General features: G+C 47.5%; 1 protein-coding gene across 3 annotated transcripts in view; it reads right to left on the reverse strand.

Moving 5' to 3' along the window:
• Arhgef3 (Rho guanine nucleotide exchange factor 3) overlaps positions 1 to 19,946 on the reverse strand; it is a 295,751-nt gene that overhangs the window by 152,562 nt on the left and 123,243 nt on the right. The window contains exon 1 of one of the 3 annotated variants that reach the window (XM_048420870.3): positions 16,890 to 17,041. The exons of the other annotated variants lie outside the window; for them this stretch is intronic. Coding sequence (XP_048276827.1) covers positions 16,890 to 16,940 — 51 coding nt within the window. The 5' untranslated portion in view covers positions 16,941 to 17,041. Of the gene's footprint in view, positions 1 to 16,889; positions 17,042 to 19,946 lie in introns of those variants that run through there. 3 annotated transcript variants of the gene reach the window in all.

The raw sequence follows: 19,946 nt of genomic DNA on the forward strand, positions 1-19,946 counted from the left end.
GGACCTGGATCCCTTGGGGCAACAGGCCCCACAAAGTAGAGACGAGGAGGACTGTAGGAATGTGTGCCGCTTTCTAAGTTGCCTTGGAGATCAGGATATAGAAAAATAAAAGGGTTGGGGCTGGGCGTACTCAGAGGTAGAGCATGCCTGAGGCCCTGGTTTGATTCCTAGCACCAATAAGCAAACAAGTTCCTTGCTGACACACCAGGTGTCATCAAATATGACGAAACTCCCAGTCTAAGAGGCAGCTGAAGTTGTTTACTTTACAGCGCATTTGGCCACCTAAGTAGCTCCTTTCTCCCCTCTCAATGTGTTACTTTCCTTGTTGCTGTGGCTGAACTCCTGACAGGAGAAATTTATGGAAAGAAGGTTTGTTCTGAAGATTCAGTCTGCCATGGCAGGGAAAGAACGGCAGCAGGAGCTTGAGACAGCTGGTCACACTGTATCCATAGCCAGAATCTCAGCCCAAGTCATGATGCTCCCAAATTTTTAGGGTGAATCTCCTATCCCAATTAAATCCCTCAGACACACTCAGAGATTTGTTTCCATGGTGACTCTAGATCCTATCGAGTTGACAATCAAGATTAACCGTCTTGCTCTCTCTCCTTCCCTTCGCTGGATCAGTAGGATCTACTAAGAAGCAATTTGTAGAGCCAGGCATGGTGGTGCATACCTTTAATCTCAGAACTTGGGAGGCAGAAGAAGGTGGATCTCTGTGAGTTCAAAGCCAGTCGAGTCCTACACAGAAATTTTCAGGCCCGCAAGGGCATGGGTTGTGGGACAGGAATCCATTAGGGGACAGGGGATGTAGCTCAGTGCTTGCCCAACATGCACAAGGCCCTAGGTTCAAACACCAGCACTGCAGAAACCAGTTAAGATGGTACACAGGTTCAGGTACGTAGTCAACTCAGACCAGGCTGCGAGACACCCCACCCCTCACCCTGCAAAAGGAGAGAGACCCATTGTGCTGGCCTTGGTGCTGCATAGCCTGCACCACAGTTCTACGCCAGCCTGGGCTATACTGTTTCAAACAAAGTGAACTATATTTTGGGTGCCTTCCATGTATTACATATCAGATTTAAAGAGTTCAAATGACTCAAGTACGGCGGCTCTGTAGATATTGGCCACAAAGCAAGAACTTCAGACCTGATCCAACAGCTTGAATAGCATATCCTGCTGAACCACATGCCCAGACTTCAGACTTCTGTAGGCCAGAAAACAACTGAGCATTATAGCCATTAGGCACAGCCTTTACCCTGTGACGGACTGGAGTTGGCAGATTAAAAAGAGAAAGGTTCCCAGCCTGTGACATACACTGGAGTTACATGGTCATGCCTGACCACGTTCTTTGTGAAAGCATTTAACCAATGCATCCACAGCAGTGTACAGACTGCCCAGCACACAGCAAGTGTGCAGTAAAGTATTTGTTAAATGAGTGAATTATAATAATAGAATCTGTTTACTTGTGCCTCTTGCTTATCTTGAGTTTCGTTTTGTGAATTTGTTTATGTGTGTGTGTGAGGGGGGAGTTCAGGTATGCACATGCCATGGCACACATGGAAAAGTCAGAGGACAACTTTTTGGGAGTTGGTCCTTTCCTCCTCCTCGTTTTGAAGTACTAGCTGTCTTGTTTTCTCACTGTGCTGCATAGTCCAGGCTAGCTGTCCCAGGAGCTTCCAGATGATTCTTCTCTCTGCCTCGTATCTTCCTGCAGGGGGCTGGAAATACAAATGTGTACCACATCTGACTTTTTATGTGGAATCCTAGGACCAAGCTCAGGTTGTCGGGCTTGTGAGGCAAGCACTTTTACCCCCTGAGCCATCTCTCTGGCCTCTGAACTTGGACTTTTATTATCAAAATTCAGGAATAGTATGGGCCCTGAAATTTTAAAATGACACCTTGGCACCAGGATAGGATGTCTTATCATTTAACTTTCCTAAAGAGAATCTTACAGCTTTGTGATTGGCATTTTGTGGGCATGTGGGTTCAACTTCCAAAGATGCTCCATGCAAAAAAGAATTCTAATCTTAGGAAAGCACTGATTTCTTAGAGAATGGATCAGATGGCGAGTAAACATGCTTTGGTTTTGCACACTCTAGGTCCTAGATTCATACCTGAGGATGAAACAGACTGGGGTGGGCTTAGAAGCAAATCTTCAGGATTAGAAATTGAGGCACTGGACAACCCTGTTCTTTGAAGCCACTAACCTCAACGTTTTTATGAAACCTTGCCAGGACATGACAGGGCCACTGGAGAAACAATGCCCTGAGCAGTTACATGTCTTTTGTGTCTGGAGGTCCTTTTCCATTCTTCCTGGAGTTTGTGGGCACACTGAGCCCTTCCTCCACTTTAGCCACAGTGCCCTGCATCACAGCTGACAGCCTTTCAGGCACGGCATCATGAGTGATAACTGGCTGCCCCAAACACTATTGCTCTTGCTGCTTCTCTGTAGACCAGGTGAGCAACGCTCTCCAATGCGGAAGCACCAAAGACTGTTGGCCCCCTTGTGGAGCAGGCTCTGGCCAGGTTGGTGCACAGGAGCCCAGGGTGGGGGTCTCTGCCTCAGCACAGCTCAGGGCTGCTCCTGAGGCTCCAGCTGACTCCAAGGATCTTGTTGGCAAGGAAGCTCTCTGCTCCCCTGATGCACTCTCTGGTTCCACACCCCTACTCACTTGCTATGTACAGGCCAGATGGGGATGGAATTTATGAGGGATTCTCCTGACTCCGTGTCTCGAGTGCTAGGGTCACAATGGGGCAGCGTCATAGCTGGATGAACCCCTGTTCCTGAGAAGGGTGCTGATTACCACAGGAGTCTTCCTTACAGCTTTCTTCCGTACTGACTGAGAGGAAGGATGGACTGTCAGCCTTGTATGAACTGCCTGGTTTTTGTTGTTTGTTTGTCTTTGCTTTTTGTTTTGTGTGTGTGTGTGTGTGTGCGTGTGTGTGTGTGTGTGTGTGTGCGCGCACGCACACGCTTGTTTGGAAGACACCTACTTCTGATCAGCTAACACCTTCTTCTCAGGTGCGGGGGAATTACGTCCCTATTAAGACTCAACTTCATGCTGTGGAAGTGTCTGGGATGACCCAGGCTTTAGAGGACTGCAAGGGGCTCGGAACCAAAAAACCCCGACTGTAGGAAGGGTTTATTGGGCTTACATTTCCAGGTCACAGTCCATCACTGAGGAAAATCAGGGAAGGCTTTCAAGGCTTCTGCATGTGACAGGAAGGAATGCGGCTTGCTGGCTCCCTCATAGGTGGATGCTAAGCTGGGTTTTGGATTCAGTTGAAGACCACCTGCCTTGAGTTGGTGCTGCTACCAGCAGTGCGCCCTCCGCCCTCCTAATTGATTAGTCAAGACAGCCTCCCCAGAGGCTTGCTAACAGCACAATCAGGGCTTTCCTGTCCGATGACTCTAGGCTGTGTCAAGTTAACAATTAAAGCTAATTAGGATGCCTGCTATCTTTATTTAGGGCTCCTGTAACGCAGATCCCCAGATAAAGATAGAGGGCTAAGCTATCTGCCCGGAAGGGTTCCTTGGAAGAACTGGTGAGCTTGCAAGGGGGGTGGCAGGAAGGAGGCACGTGAGTGTTGTCAGTGGGTCACAGCCACGGCTAGCCAGAGTCCCACTCACAGGGGACCCTCTGAGAGAGCTTACAAAACACAGTCTTCACTAGGAATGAGGAGGCAGGGTGGTCAAATACAATTCCTCCTTGGGATATCCGCTGCCTTGGATGGTACTCTTAAGTCAAAGGACACAGGAAGTGAAAAGACGAACAGGAAACTCGAAAGAAGGTATCTGGAGTGGCATATGCCACACGAGTGATGCCTCTGCAGGGGAGTTTTGTTCACTGTGCTGACATTTCCTCACGACATCTTCACAATAACCCACAACCCACCACACTATCCTTCACTCAACAGACAACCACATGGTAATAAATCATTGTTCCTTCAATCCATCACCATCCTGAATCCATCCAGGAGGAAGACTCACGGGAGGCTACCTCATTCTAATGTTTACCAACCTGTCTCCCATCTGGGCACAAAGAGGCATCTAGCTAAAGTTTAATAACAGCGTTTGGGAATATTTATTTACTTTAATAGTTACATTCTATTTACGGCAAGCACACTGGACTTTTGTTTATCTTAGTAAAATAAACGTTCAGTTGACAAATATCAGAGGAAACCATATCGTCTTGTAGAAAATCATCACGCCCATCTCTCAACGTTAAGGGCTATAGCTAAGGTGACTCACTTCATGGCTCTAGCAACATTCTGTAAGTCGCCAAAGTCACTGGGCACTGCCCCACGCATGTGACACTCGCGACAAATACAGATGAGCACCTTCCTCTGGCCTTCTCCCCTGGAATGGCTCAATGGAGCCTCCTCCTTTGCCTTGTCTGCCCAGTCACAGATTAAAAATGAAATTCCTATCTAATAGGCCTAACTTTAGCCACAGGAAATGGGTGTGCTTGGGAGACCCAAAGCATTAGCCATGCTTTGTTTGAGGATGGGCACTTTATCTTCCCTCAACCGTCTTCCTTCTCCCTGTGGGAGGAGGGGCTACAGCAGCTCAGCTGAGCCCGTGGGGAGTCAGGCCTGCTTGCTCTGCTCCCTAGTCGGCCTCACAGGCTACTTTCAACTATTCTGTTGCTGAAGATTTATGTCCTGGCTCACAATCTTACGTGCTGTCGGAACGAAGCAATGCCCACATTTGGATGCAGTCTAACTGGTGCTGTGAGGAGGAGGAGCGTCCTCATGAGAAGTTTGAAGACCTTCTCTGTTGCTGTCATCTGGACACCCTGGCGGCACATGTGAGATGCTTTCTCAAAACCTCCATCCAGATATTTCTCCAGCTTTACTGCACCACAATTTTCTGAGGCCTGGGCTATTCATTTTTAGCAGACATTTCCAAGTCATCATGATGTTACCTTTTGCTGGTCTGATACATAAATCTTAAATTAAGCCAATTAGTGAACAGATATTGCCTGGGCTATGATTTATTTTTAAGGCTGGCATCCTAGTCATGCAACAATAGCCACTTGGTTTTCCCTCTGGTTCAGTTTCTCTACCTAAGTTTGGGGAGTTGAGTCAGACAACCTTTAGCACTTGCTTCTCACGTGATAACATGTGGCCAAGGACACTGTTGGCTGGGGGAGGAAAGTGGCAATGAGAATGACAGAGATTGGGAAGCACTTTCGAGAAAAGTCAGAGGTTCTCCACTTGCCTCGGAATTGGAGATTACAGTAACCCTTCTACCAGCTGTGTGTGTGTGTGTGTGTGTGTGTGTGTGTGTGTGTGTGTGTGATGTGCAATGAACAGACCACAAAAAAGTACATCTGTTTACAGTAGATCTGGAAACCAGACTCTGCATCCCCTTGCAACCACACCCACAAGCATTCGTGTTGAAGTTGGAAACATCCACTACCCTGCTTGTGTCGGTGAAGAGACACAAAGATGCTTCAGGCCAAATGGGCTCGAAACTTGCCAGGAGCAGGGCAAAGTGAAAACACAGAGACTCTGGCCCAAAAGCAATGATGTTTCAAGACAACCAAAGTAGAACAAACTGAGTGCATAGCCTTCCTGGGAGGAGGACCCAAAGAGGTTACATGGTTGCAGGCTGGTGAAGATGACCCTGCTTTCAGACTCAATGAAGCCTCAATGCCTCAGACTGGACCTTTTCCCAAACCCCAGCTCATGTCAGGCAATAGGCGACACACGATTTATTCTTTAGCAAGGGCACTGGAGACCAGCTTATGAGGAAATTTCTATCTAAAAGAAATAATATCTTAACAATCTTTTATTCCAGGGAACCAGAGTAGAGAACCTATTTCTATGTGTACGTGTGTGTCTGCACGCACACACAAACACATACACACACATGCACGTGCACACATACATATGCAAGTTACCTACAATTCAGAGTCTCCATCTATGCCCCAAGGTGGGAAGAGAAGTGAGGTGCTAGAGGGGAGGGGTTAAAACAGGATGCCTTTCATGCCTGCCTATTGGCAAACTTTGCCTGACTACACAAAGGTAGAGAGGCAGGGTCTCTCACACAAAGCTGGAAGAGGACCAGAGATGAGGGGGCCACTCTCAGCTTCCAGTGAAGCTGCAGATGTGATGTGTCACCAGCTGCCCAGCACTCCACCCTTAGAGACACATGCTACTGTTAGCCTTGCCTATGGTCACTCAGAGACCTGCCCACGATGTGCTTAAAAAACAAGACTAGAAAAGCAAAAATGTCCATTAGTAGGGAGTAGTGTGCAAGACAGTACTGACATGCGTGTCAGTCAAAACTGATTTATCAACTGATTGTCTTCTCACACACAACTACACCAAGCCACACAATCAATTCCAGCCCCGCTGGCTCATGCCACCCACCTGACTCAACACAGAAGGGCTGAATCCACTGCGACCCAACCAGAACCATAAACACACAGAGCTTCCCTGTTTCTGGATCAGAGATTTTGGCTTTTGTTTTTCTTGTTGTTTTGTTTGTTGTTTGTTTGTTTTAATTCATGGTCTCTTTATACTTTTCAAGCTTGCTGATAGCTCCCAATGAACTTTAGTTTATGTGGATAATAGCCATCTGTGGTCACGGTGTGAAAACATGAACACTCAGACTGGGAATGTAGTTCAGTGGACAGAGCCCTTGACTTGTTTGCATGTAGCTCTAGCACTGAATGAAAGTGGACAGTGCTGTAATCCTGGCACTTAGAAAGTATACCAAGAGGACCAGACAGCAAAGCCATCAGCAGCTACCTTGGGGACTTTGTCACTGGAAGCCTCCCAGAGACAGAGAAAGGAAAACTTAGACACTCAACAAGTATCCATTCTTCCAATGGATGGAGTGTTGACTTGTTTATCTAACACATATTTGGACACAATTTAACTGCATCTTCCTCATTTTGTGTTTGGCCAACTGTCCTTTCTGTCACCTAGCCAAAGAAGCTGCATTCCCAGACCTGCTCCTGGGTCCATTCCCTGGGACACTCCATTCTGGACAATACACAGCAAGAAAACCCGCTTTCTAGTTAGCCCTGAGTTGCTTCCCTCTGTGGTTTGGCAGTCCCTAGGGGTCCTAACATCAGTGTTTCTGACTGTCCTGCAGAGATGTCATTCATGCAAATACAATCATGTTGTTTCCACTTCCTTTAAACCATCTATGGCTCAAAGACTTCAATCTGCCATCTACCCAATTAAGTTTGTGTCTAAAATCTGGTACTGTCCCGTTTTACACACTGAGTCTTCTGCCATTCTGCCACCACTGGGTGCCTATAGTAACACCTATCACAAATCACCAAACCTATTATCATACACTCATGCCTTAGCCCCAGGTCTCCTGTTCATCTTTTATGACCCAGTCTGAGGGTTCCCTAATCTAGAAACTCTCCCTGATTTACCCTCAACGTATTCTCTTTTTATTTTTTAGGTATTTATTTATTTATTTATTTATTTATTTTTGGGTTTTTGAGACAGGGTTTCTCTGAATAGCTTTGTAGCCTGTCCTGGAACTAGCTCTTGTACACCAGGCTGGTCTCAAACTCACAGAGATCTGCCTGCTTCTGCCTCTCGAGTGCTGGGATTAAAGATGTGAGCCACCAGCACCCAATTTAGATATTTATTTTTTAAATAGGTATACAAATGCATAATAGGGGTGTTGGGGCATTTTTATTCATCATTGAGGATTTCCCCTCCCCCAGGGAAAAGGTGAGCCGGTTTCATGTAGGCCAGGGTGGCTTTGAACTTGTCATTGCCCTGCCTCTGACTCTGGGATTACAGGTGTGAGACACTGTGTTTGACTAAACGCACGGGATTAAGTTGTGAGAAGCTTGGCAAGTAGAGGTAAGTAGGCTCACCTCTTTCCTGCTCCGGCTATCTCCTCCTCTCCTGGGAAACAACCTCTGCCATGAGTTCCTTCCAGATTTTTCCAGAGTTGCCTCAACATAGAGAAGCAATCATTTCATCCAAATGTCAACAAGCCTTCTACTGTATCTTGAAAGCCTCCCATGCCACCAAACCACCAAAGCAACACAAATGGCTTCATCTCTTCAGTAGCTGCAAAGTCTTTCTTTTTAATGGTTTTGGTTTTTCAAAACAGGGTTTCTCTGTGTAGCCCCGGCTGCCCTGGAACTTGCTCTGTAGACCAGGCTGGCCTCAAACTCAGAGATCTACCTGCCTCTGCCTCCCAAGTGCAATGATTAAAGGTGTGCTCCATCACACCCTGCCCGGCAAAGCCTATTTTTAATGCATGTACTTATTGAAGTCTGCATTAGCTGGCATGTCTGTGGTAGCGAAAATGTTCCACACAAATCAGTCTATGTGCAGGAGAGAATGCAGTGGTAATATCCATGCATGTGAAGCTAAGTGATTATTAATGCTGCCCGACTGTACTGATGAGCCCACTGTAATTTACACTCCCGCTGAACAGGTGTGGACCAGCCTGCCACCCTTACCAATGCTGTTATCTTTCTTTAAAATCCCCACTACCAGAGTAGTGACGTATGATACAGTAGTCAGGAAGTGCATGCATCTATTCAAATTTACATTTTAATTCAATAAAATGAAGAAGGGGAAAAATGAGCTCTGGTCCTTAGCTGCACTAGCCAATTTCAAGTGGTCAGCGCCACCTGTGGCCAATGCCCTCCATCTGAGACAAGACAGGTTCTCCAGGTGGTATCATGCTAGACTTGAACTAGTCTCTGGTGACCCATGTGCAGTGACCAGACATTTAAATTGTGGTTGATCTCAGTTGACCTGAAAGACTCTCTCTCTCTCTCTCTCTCTCTCTCTCTCTCTCTCTCTCTCTCTCTCTCTCTCTCTCTGTGTGTGTGTGTGTGTGTGTGTATGTATGTGTAATCTTTTTTAAGATTTATTTATTTATTTATTATGTATATAGTGTTGGCATCAGATCTCATTACAGATGATTGTGAGCTACCATGTGGTTGCTGGGAATTGAACTCAGGACCTCTGGAAGAGAAGCCAGTGCTCTTAACCTCTGAGCCATCTCTCCAGCCTGTGTGTTTATAATTTTTACAGCAATTAAAATCAAAATGCTACTTCTATTTGGGTATATTGAGTTAATATCATGAAAATTAATCTCTGTTTTTACTTTTTTCTTTAACCTGGTTACGGAACATGTAGAAGAATCACATTCCAGTACGAAACACAGAGTTTTGTAGTTTGCGCTGTTTCCGTGGGACAGCGCTCTGCCCCAGTACACAGCGCACCCAGAGACAGGCAGTTTATGGCGTGATTCCTTTCTCATAGGAATGGCTGCAATCCATATAACTGTGAAGCAAAACAAACTCTTCCAGTCTTTCTCCTCTGTACCTTCCCTTGCCCCCCCTCCCCCCGCGAACAGGCTGAGCAGGGAACTCAGAGAGGGCCGCAGGGACTCTGCTGGCCATGAACCAGGCTGCATTGAGCCAGCACACTCCCCACCTGGGCGGCCACAGGCAGGAAGCGGTGGCACTGCTGACTCCCAAGGAGGGGCTGATTTCCTGGTGGCTGTGGAAACAATCTGACAGAAAACAAAGTACCTTCAAAAGGAACACAAGAATGGCTTCAAGTAAGACTTCCAGGACTCTGCAGGGCCCAGCTCTGCTGTGCTCTGGGCCATCTTCACCTTTGCCCTGGGTTTGACCTGGTTTCAACACAGGTCCCCAACTCAGGAGGCTCTGTATGCAACTCTAGCTGAGGCCAGAGAAAGAGCAGTCACGGCTCTACCTTAAGGATCTCACAGCGTGATGGGTGTGCAGCTGAGAGATGGTTCAGTCATCAGTCTTTGACTTGGGAAATGAAAGGACAAGAAAACTCATTTTGGAGAGTGGCCCATGAAGCTGATAGTCCAGAACAGGCGCTGTATTCTAAAAGACAGTAAGGTTTAACTTCATGGGCCGGCAAAACAGCTCAGCAAGTTAATGCTTACAGCCAAGCTTGACAACCCAACTCCCAAAAGCTTTCCTCTGACGTTCCTACATGGCATAGAAAACTGCATGTGTACACACACACACACACACAAACACACACACACACACATTTGTAAAATTTTTTTAAATATAATCTCATTTGCACACAAACCACCCGAGTGGGAAAAACCTTACTAGTAATTATTACTATTACTATTATTATTATGCTAATTATTAATAATAGCAATTGCTATTATTATCATCTGTGTGCCTTTGGGCAAGAGATCTCTGTTGTGTAATCAGTGGAATAAGATTTGGTGAGGTGAGTTTTCTTCCTGCCTCTTTCAGTGGGGAAGCCTGGACCTTAACCATACAAATGAGGTCTTATCAACCCTTTTCCTCCACATTGTCTGCCTCATTTGGAAAGCACCCGCTGGACAGTTAATACACGTTGGAGTCTAAACCGGACATCAGCACTGACTCACAGAACACCTCGCCTGCTGGACAGATTTCTTCAGAGACAGAAGTAAAGGGAGTGACTGGGTGAATCACTGGAGCAGAGCTCTTCCCTCAGGGTGGAAATGCTCATAACGATGTGCAGTTTTCTGTGGAAAACACCCCAGGGTGCATGAGGCCTCATGAGGACAGAGGGCTAATGATTTACAGAGGCCCTGGCAGGACAAGCACCTTAGTTCACGGGGCTACTTGAAGAGTTAGCACCCAGGGTAGCTTCTCCCCCATGCGCCTGTGTGCCCCTGGCACTTAGATGTGTTCACTACCCTTCGTGGCCAGTCTGCCCAGTGTGGATGTGGAGGACAGGGTGGAGCAGACATCTCCAGGCAGGTCTCAGGCAGTCCCCACAGACTTGCATCTGTCACATATTTATTGTGGTCTGAGACGTGCCGGGTTTCAGTGAGATGCCTTCACCCTCTGCATCATTGACTCCAACCCCAATACAACAGAAGATTCGACGTAGAGATCGACAAATATAGGGTCAGCAATGACATCAGTGACCCCTCAGTCTCGGCCTGTGACTTGCTCTGGCCAATGGAGTGTGCGTGGAAGGAACAATTCCAGGCTCAGACCTTGTAATGGCCAATTTTAATTGTCAGCTTAACGCGATCTACAATCACCCGGGAAGGGAGTCTCAATGAAGGACCAGCTAAATCTGGTTGACCTGTGGCATGTCTATGGAGATTGCCTTGATTACAGTGACAATGGGAAGACCCCGCCCACTGGGGGTGGCACTGTTCTCTGTATTAAAAAGGAGAAAGTCAGGTGAGTGTAAGCATATATGCATTCTCTGTTTTTGACTGTGGATGTGACTACTATTTCAAGTCCCTGTCACCTTGATTCCCCCGCAGAGATGGACCACAGCCTGAACTATGGGCAGAAGTGAGCCCTTCTTCCCTGGGTTGCTTTCATCAGGGTATTCTGTCCAGCAACAGGAGAGAAAGCCAGGCCAGACCCTAAAAGACAGAGTACACCTAGCGTGTTCCTCTGGACAGGAGAAGACTCTACACATGACCCTCCCCAGAGCAGACTCCTAGCTGCCTGCCTCTCAGGAGAAGAACAAAATTTGTGTCTTCTGCCTCAGAGTCTGGGAATGGCTGTTACCCAGCACTGAATGAGGCACCCCTTCGCTCCGTTCTCCCATCTCACAAAGGTGGGGTTTTACAAACTGGGCCAGTCTGTGGCTTTCTTCTCACTTCCTCTCCAGGCTGGCAACAGGCCATTCAAAGAAGACAGCAGGGGTCACAAGGTTGAACATTTCGTCTGAACACCTGGTACAGAAGCAAGAACCAAGCTGCTTCTTAGGGTGGGGGTGATGGGTCAGAACTGGGTGACTGTCCCATGAAGTAAGCAGAGTCAACAATCACAGCCAATGTTAGGGGAACAGGCGGGGCCTGTGGAAGGAGGGATAACCCCCACAGGACTAGCATTGAAGAGGTGAGGGGTGAGCCAGGCATGAGACAACCACACGAGGGCTGAGGAGAAGGCAGGATGTGGATGAAGTTATCCAGAAAGCAGGCGGGCACAGCCAGGCAGCCAGAGTCGGTTCCCCCCCCACCCCCGACCCCAACTCTTTACCACAGCAGGGGGCCACCTGGAGCTCAGCCATGGTGAGGTCCCTCAAGGGGAGGACACCAACCCCAGTGTGTTGGAGAAGCACTGCAGGGCAGACGGAGTATGCCCGTCTCTGTTAGTCATATTGTCTCTTAGCAAAGAAGGCTGTGGTTCAGGACCATTAAAGTCATACAATGAAGCTAAGGTTTAAGAATAAGAAAAAAAAACCACTATACCAAAAGGGGAAAAGATTTCCTGAGTGACAATTTAAAGAACAGTGTGTAAAACGTAACAGTCGAGGTAGTGTGCGGATGTGAAAAATGGGGATGGATTTGGAAGGACACCGGCCCACTTCAAGTTTCTCTTTTCTCCAGATCAGTCATGGATCGCAGCGAGCAAGTTCTGAGCATTCATGTTTGAAAGGCTTCGGAGTGATTTTACCAACTTTGCATAGGCCTGATCCTTATCCCCATTCTGCAGGTGAGGCAACTGAGGTCCAGGGAGATGAAAAGTTTGCATGGTCACTGTGTAAGGAGTAGTGAGTACTTAAAGTCACGGTGTCCACTCCAGTGTCTGGATTCTTTTTAAGTTCTTAATTTTTTTTTCATTTTATGTATATAGGTGTGTTGCTTACATATATCCCATGCACTGCATGCATGTAGTGCCTGTGGAATCTAGAAAAGTGGACTTACACATGGTTGTGAGCCACCATGTGGGTGTGAGCGGGTCTTTTGGAAGAGCAGCCATTAACTGTTGAGCCGTCCCTGCGGTTCCCCGGAACCAGATTATTAAAGGCTCTGTTTCTGCTGCCTCTAGAGGAGAGGTGGAAGCCAGGAAGGTTAGCAGCACCCAGTGTTAACTACGGAGCCTGAGACTTGATGACTCCCAAACTCATGACCCCCCTCCTCCCTGTGCTCTGTCCTGCTAGAACAGAAGGAAAGAAGAACACGGGAGCCAATGGCAGGAGACAGGTGGGACCTGCAGGGATGGGGTGGGGGGCGAGAGCATCAGCAAGATTGGCAGGGAAAAGATGGGGAAATGAGCTGGGTAGCTCGCTGAGGCAGGCCCACTGGGGAGGCAGAGAAGCCAGAACATGGATGAAGTTATTTAGAAATCAGGATGGAAGGAGTGAGGGAATGCTGCCAGATCCTGCTTCCTGAACACTTCCTGAGAGAGCTACCCACCCGGTCAGCAACACGAACCTGTTTCCCTAAATGACATCCATACCGTCTATATTTAGGTCCTAGAGCCACCCATTGTTTCTGTCCCAGTAGATGGTGGTGGTCACCACCCTGACTTTGTCCCTTGTGAGTCACACGTCTGAGTGTCCTATTGGGAAGGCTCTCTCAGAACCTTCTGAATGTCCTTCCCCTCCTGTGGCCCCATGTCCAGTCCTGGGAAAGCTAGAAGAGGGGTTTTAGAGAAAGTCCTTTCATGGAATATGCTGCCTCGTTCCCTCAAGCCAAGATCAAGCCAAGATCACATTTACCTCCGGGCTTAGGGCCTTTACAGCCCAGTTGCCGCCGAGGTTTCTTTTCTCCGGCAGTATCGCTGCTCGGCCTTTTGACTAAGATACCGTGTAAAATCCCTCACTTCTCCGGCAGCCGCCCACACATTCTCAGGTTAGTACAGCACGGGACCTGGTGACATTTGGTGTGTGCTGGCCCCGCATGGCACCACTATAAGCTATTTCAGTTGTTCCTCAGGATAACCCAAGAAGGTGGGCTTCATTATTTCCATTTCAAGGCAGAGAACTTAGATTCAGGGCAGCATCATAGCGCACCTTGGGTCGCAGGGCTCTTAAGGCAAAGCTGGGACTCAGACCCACACCTGCCTGGCTCCGGAGCCCATGGTTTAACCTTCACACCTTGCTGGCTCTTCCACAGGCGCAGGACTACTTTTATCAGATCTAAGATGGACCGTGAGCTTTTGAAAGGGCTCCTCCCCCTCCCCCACCACAACTGCAACTTCTCTAGAGCCTTTTCTGAGACTATCAGAGATAAGTAATCAAAGTTTACTCCAAAGTATTTCCAAGGACAGTCAGCTAGCCTACTACATTTTGATTCAAGCAGATATCCTGATACCTAAAACTCACTCATTAACCGAGACAGACATAAAAGTCAGCTTTTACTTTGGGACAACGTATCTGCACGCCTCAGGCTCACCTCAGAGCTGAAATGAGTTTGGAGATGAAGACTTCTAATAGATAGGGAAACTGGCGCCGAGAGAAAGTGACTCGTCACGAACGTTCTTACTCATGTAATTGAACCACATCAAACCACCAAAAAGGACATGCCAACAAAGCTCTGAAGAACATTCTCTAGACACAATCCACAGTAGACGACCTGGACAGGGCCCCAGCTTTAAAGCCGCACATCCTGCCTAACGGCTAAGGGTGTCATTTCTGTGTCCATTCTGCCTGCATTTGAAACCTGACTCACTCACCCACTAACAGTCTTCAGGAAAATTAACTTCTCTAAACCTCAGTTTTCCCATCCGGAAAATGAAAATAAAAGCAGCCAATCCCTACAGTGTTACAGAACTTCACAAGCTAGTATTGTAAGTGTTATTGTTATTCTATGCTAATATCATTTATATGAGATAATTTTAAATGCCATTTTCCAATTTCAAAGGCTCAAAAATTATTCTTTATTAAGCAAGCAAATGGCTAGTGTAGTGAGTTGGAGGAAAAAGTGAAATTACTCAAGTCACGTGACAAAATTTAGAAAACATGTTTGTACAATAACAGTAGGAAAAAAAACCCACAAAATGAGAGAAAATATTACCATATCATATATATAACAACGGATAAATATCCAGAATATAAATAGAATTCCTAAACTCAGCAACAAAACTCATACAACCCGATTAAAAAAAAAACAGGCACAAGGCTTGAGATGTTTCTCCACAGATGTACAAATGGCCAACAACGTATACAAAAACATCCACATCACCAGCATTAGATAGTCACAAAAAGAAATACATAACACAAAACAGAAAATAGTAGGTGTTGGCAAGGATGTAGAGAAACTGGGATCCTTGTGTACTTCAGGCAAGACGGAGAATAGCAGAGCTGCTGTGGGAAGCTGTACAGTGGTTCCTGCGTGTTCATAATTATGACCCAGCTTTGGGGTGAAAGTAGGGTCTCAAAGATATATGTGTAACAGCATTGTTCACAACACTTACATGTTTTAACACGTAAGCAACTCAGGGCCAGAGAGGGATGAGCAAGTGAGCAAAATGTGTGGCACATAAAACAGAATGCTATTCAGCCTCAAGGGAAAAAATTCTGACACATGTTACATCATGGATGAGCCCTGAGGACATTATGTGACACAATCCAGTTACAGACAGGTCCTGTTTGACTCAGCTCCCAAATACTCAGAGCAGTTAACATCAGAGAGATGGCTCAGGTGATAAAAAGCGTGCTATTCTAGCATGGGGGTCTGAGTTTGGACCCCACCGTCCCCGTAATGCTGGGTATGGTGGCCCCCAGTCCTGCAATCACAGAGCTGGGAAAGCAGACACTGGCTTTGTTAGCTCAGCCAGAGACCATGTCTCAAGAGATGCGGTAGATGCTCAGTGAGATGACTCAGAGGGTAGAGGTGCCTGCAGGGCAGGCCTGAGGATCTGAGCTTGAGCCCTAGGATCCACAAAAAGGAGAGGACCAACTTCAAAAAGCTGTCCTCCGGCCTCCACACGTGAGCTGTGCAAGTATGCCCACACATATGCCACGTACACACACGCAACAATCATGGTTACAAATGTTAAAAAATAGTAAGGTGGCAAGTGCTTGAGGAGGACACCTATGTGTGACCTACACACGCACACTACACACACGTACAGTCACACACACAGTAGAGACAGGAAGTAGAATGGTAGTGAACTTGGGTACTGTTTAATGAACTCAGTTCTGCTTTTACCTGGAGACGGATGATGGCGACAGGCACGCAGCATTACGACTGTATTTAATATCATTGAACTTTACATATTAAAATGTTTACAGCGGCACATCAAATGTTACGTGAATTTTACCATAAAAACAAAAAAAGAAAAAAGAAAAAAAAATCTGTACCTATGATAGTCTTATACAACTGGGACCAGGATTGCAATCATTAGTCTGGGGATGTGATTCTGATGAGACTAGAGCGGCTCTAAAACGTCAACACATAACCCCAAACAGATCATCTAAAGAGACAGGAGAGTCAGCTTAGGGACTCTGAACCATTCTTCAACTCAGAGACAAACTGTTTCCAGCCACTAGTTCCCAAACAACCTACACCAACACACTGAGGGAGAACCTGAAGTCTCCTCTGGGGCCGGTCTAGATCCATGTGTCCATGAGAGTCATATTAAAGAAACCTACAAAGGAGTGGCTCCAAGCCTAATGATCTTCCGAGCTACAGTCATTCACTCTCCAACCCAAAGGGAAGGTGACCTTGGAAATCCACCTTGAGTCCAGCCTTCAGTGAAGGTAGGTGTGTGCATTCCTTTCTCTTTGTCTTTTTCTTCCCATTAACTGCTGTGGGTTTATTGTTAAAAAAAAAATCTGGCCTGGTAGAACAGAGGGTGACCAGCCCTCCCCCTTGCTCTCCTCCAATCACAGCTGCTGAGGAGGTGGTGACAGCGATGCATGCTACCTGGCTCACCCTGGCAAACACACGCGGCCAGCTCACACTGCCATCCTAACCACCCCACACAACCTAAAGAGAGTCAGGACCCTGGCTCCATTGTCCAGGGTCTGTGTTCCTTCTGTTGTTGTTTTACTTTTTGATAGCAGCTCACTGCATAGCAACTTGGGTCATGAAAAGACCACAGCACCCTCCCACACCTCTGAGTCTGGCACCCAGGGAAGGCATGGGTCAGAGTTGAGAGCACCCAGCCCCAGCTCAGGAACAACAGGGAACTTACCTGTGTACGGAGAAAAAAGCAGCACCACACCATGGGGCGCTCTGGCCTCATCCACCCTGACTCCCCGGCTGCTGACTGCAGCAGAGCCCAGTGGACAGGACTCTCGGAGCTGTATGAGCATGGTTTCCCTGAGGGAACTCCTCCCCGCCACTTGAGCTGCATGACAGGAAGTGACAGGGGCCATCCGTTACCAGTGTCAGAAGCTGAGAGCACCAGCCTAGGGCTTCCTGCCTCCAGTCGTTTCCTTGCCTTGCCTGCTACAGCTGCTCTTTCTTCCCAGCACTCTTGGCTTTGGCATTCGAAGGGGCACCAATCTCTAGAATCTGTTTGAAGGGAGCCGTGCCCCCGGGTCCCCACCTAAAGCCACGCGGGATGTCCCAGCAGCCCTTGGGATGTGCTCTCTCCCGTGTGCTGCTCTCTATGTGTAAACGCTGGAGTGAAGCAGAGAGGCAAGGAGGGACACGGGAAGGCCAGCTTTGGGTACAAAGACCATCAATGTCTCCTTGAACTTCATGCCCGTCTAAGACGCAGACAGAGCCACAGTTTAAAAGTAACCACACACCCATCCGTTGCTTTCTTTTTACTTGGGCAAATCTGGCATCTCCCTTCCAGTGCCTTTTAAAAATAGCTGCTTCTGAAAGCAGTCCTTTTTGTTTTGTTGAGGATCACAGGGGCTCACTGCTCGTCTCATGATCATTAGAGAAGTGACTCGGGGCTGGCATTTCTCATTTTATTAACTGAAGGTCTTATTGGGATGCACGCCCATCCCCTATTCTTACAAAACCTAGACTCCCTTAGGTAAAATTGACAGTATCACAATGACCCACACGTTCTGGAAGAACACAGTAATCCAGCACGGACACCCTCTGTATAGTGTTGTAGGTCTCAAGCCCAAGGAGACCTCACTCCAATAGAGTTTTCAGTTATTATTTTTAAGGGTCCCAAGAGGAGAGAATTTATTTGTAAAACTCTTAAATGCAATGTGTAGCTACAACGATGGAAGCCTTGGTTCATGGGACCAGCATAGAGAAAGAGTTCATTTGGACAAGACACTTATCTAGCAGAAGGAGATTCAGTCCAAGGCTTAACTTTAGGTATTATGAAAAAGGCTACCCTATTCATGTTACTAGGAAAACACAAGCGCACATTCACACACACGAACGCGCATACACCTATGTGCGTGCTCACGCGTACACGTGCACACATACACACACACAATGGAGAGGGAGCTAAGTTTTAACTAAGCCTGCAAAAAACAGTTTTAATGGCAACAAAATTTGAAAAAAAGCTCTCAGAGCAAGGGACACAGGCATCTAGAAAGGGTACTGGACAAAAACCAGGCCACACCAGGGAAGGGTGAACCCAAGGTACTTAGACATGTTCAGAGGTGGCACGGCCGGCTCTTACTGCAGGGAGCATGAGCGGATGCACTTGTTTGAAGAAAGAAGGAAGTGAAATCACGTCAAAGTGCCCCTGCCTGAGAGACAAGCACGGGTCACCTCAGGGCTGGCACCCAGGAAATGCTCAGTAATGTGTGTCCACCAAATGGTGGGTGACAAATGGCCCTTGGGAGTCTCCTTTTCTGAGCCTAATACCTCACTGAGAAGGATTCCTGCTCCAGACCCACACAGGAAGAACCCCACATTCGCGCAGGTCCCTAGACAACCTTCTTGGGTGGCAATCCAGCTAAAGACTGAATGCTAATCCCCTGAGAATCCCTGGAACATTCTTTAAGCCCAGCCTCTCCTCTCCTGAAGATCTGTGGGGAAATCCCTTCCAAGAGTTCCAATCCCTAAAGCCAGCCTTATCCTGGTGAGCATCCACGGGGCATGTGAGCTGAACAGAGTACGCTACGGTCTGGTTCATTTCAGCGGAGGGATACACCACTCACATCAGCGGAGGGATACACCACTCACATCAGCTAACCCTCGGCTGACTCGGACTTCCTACCACTGACAGCCCAGGGAAGAGGACCAAAAGCGGTGGCCACGACGCTTCATGAAATCGGCGAATCTGACTAAACTGGAGGGCAGGTAGCGGTGGAAGAGGAAGGAAGGAAGGAGAGAAGGAAGTCTCCAGATGCCCTGGTAGGCACCTCGGCACAGCCTGCAGAAAGGAAGGAAAGGCCAGCGCACAGCTATTTCCTCTGCAGCTGCTCCCACCCTGATGGGACCAAGAACTCCAGGAACAAAATGGGTCTGTGGGGACAGCGCCCCAAGAGGAAGTTGATAAAGAAGCCCCTGGCCTGTGACATTCATTTCAAGCTGCAGCACATGGACTCATAAAGGAACTGAAATCTTCACTGCTGGAGTCTGAGGCTAACATAGATTCAAAGATGCTCTTCAATTTTGCATGTAATAAATCACTGTAATATGGTCAAGCCATATACAAGAATGAAGTAAAAAGAAAAAGGAGTCTTTTCCAAGGGTTCTGCCACAATCCCCTTTGCCAGAGGGAGTTTGGTTAAAGCCAGAGGGAGCCTTGAAATCACAAACACTAAAGCCTACAGGATGGGGTAGAGACAGAAGGCAAAGGCCAATGGGCACCAGGCCCTACTGAGGAAGTCTGTTTTTATTCAGTTCCTGCTCCGGGAGTCCCAAGGAACAACCAACCCAAGGTGATCAGACATTCCAGTTTTCTTTTTAAAAGCCTAAATCCAGATATTTTGTTTAAAAGAAAGAAAGACATAAACCTCCAAAGATTTCTGTTCTGGGAACTCCTCATCACTGTGCCCATACAGTGGTCAAGGGTCACACTACCCAGTGCTGACTGGATCTGACCCAGGGGCTATCTATTTGGAACATATGGTGGCAATTCTTCTGGATTTTTCCTGGTACTGAGTCACACCTAAGCCTCTGGGTGTGACAAGGTCTTTCCTGCAGGACAACAACATTGTCGAATGGCACAGGCCTTTTACTTGACACCCGGGGCATCTTCCACGTCGTAATGCATTCTAGCATCTCACTGGACTGCTACACAGCTCACTCAGCCCCCAGCAGGCTTAAAACATGCCTTTGCAGTTGTCTATTCTCACTGCTGCCAATGCTGGGCACTGAG

The sequence above is a fragment of the Myodes glareolus genome, chromosome 5 (genome assembly GCF_982192425.1).
Source record: "Myodes glareolus chromosome 5, mMyoGla1.1, whole genome shotgun sequence".
In the NCBI taxonomy this organism is placed as follows: domain Eukaryota; kingdom Metazoa; phylum Chordata; class Mammalia; order Rodentia; family Cricetidae; genus Myodes; species Myodes glareolus.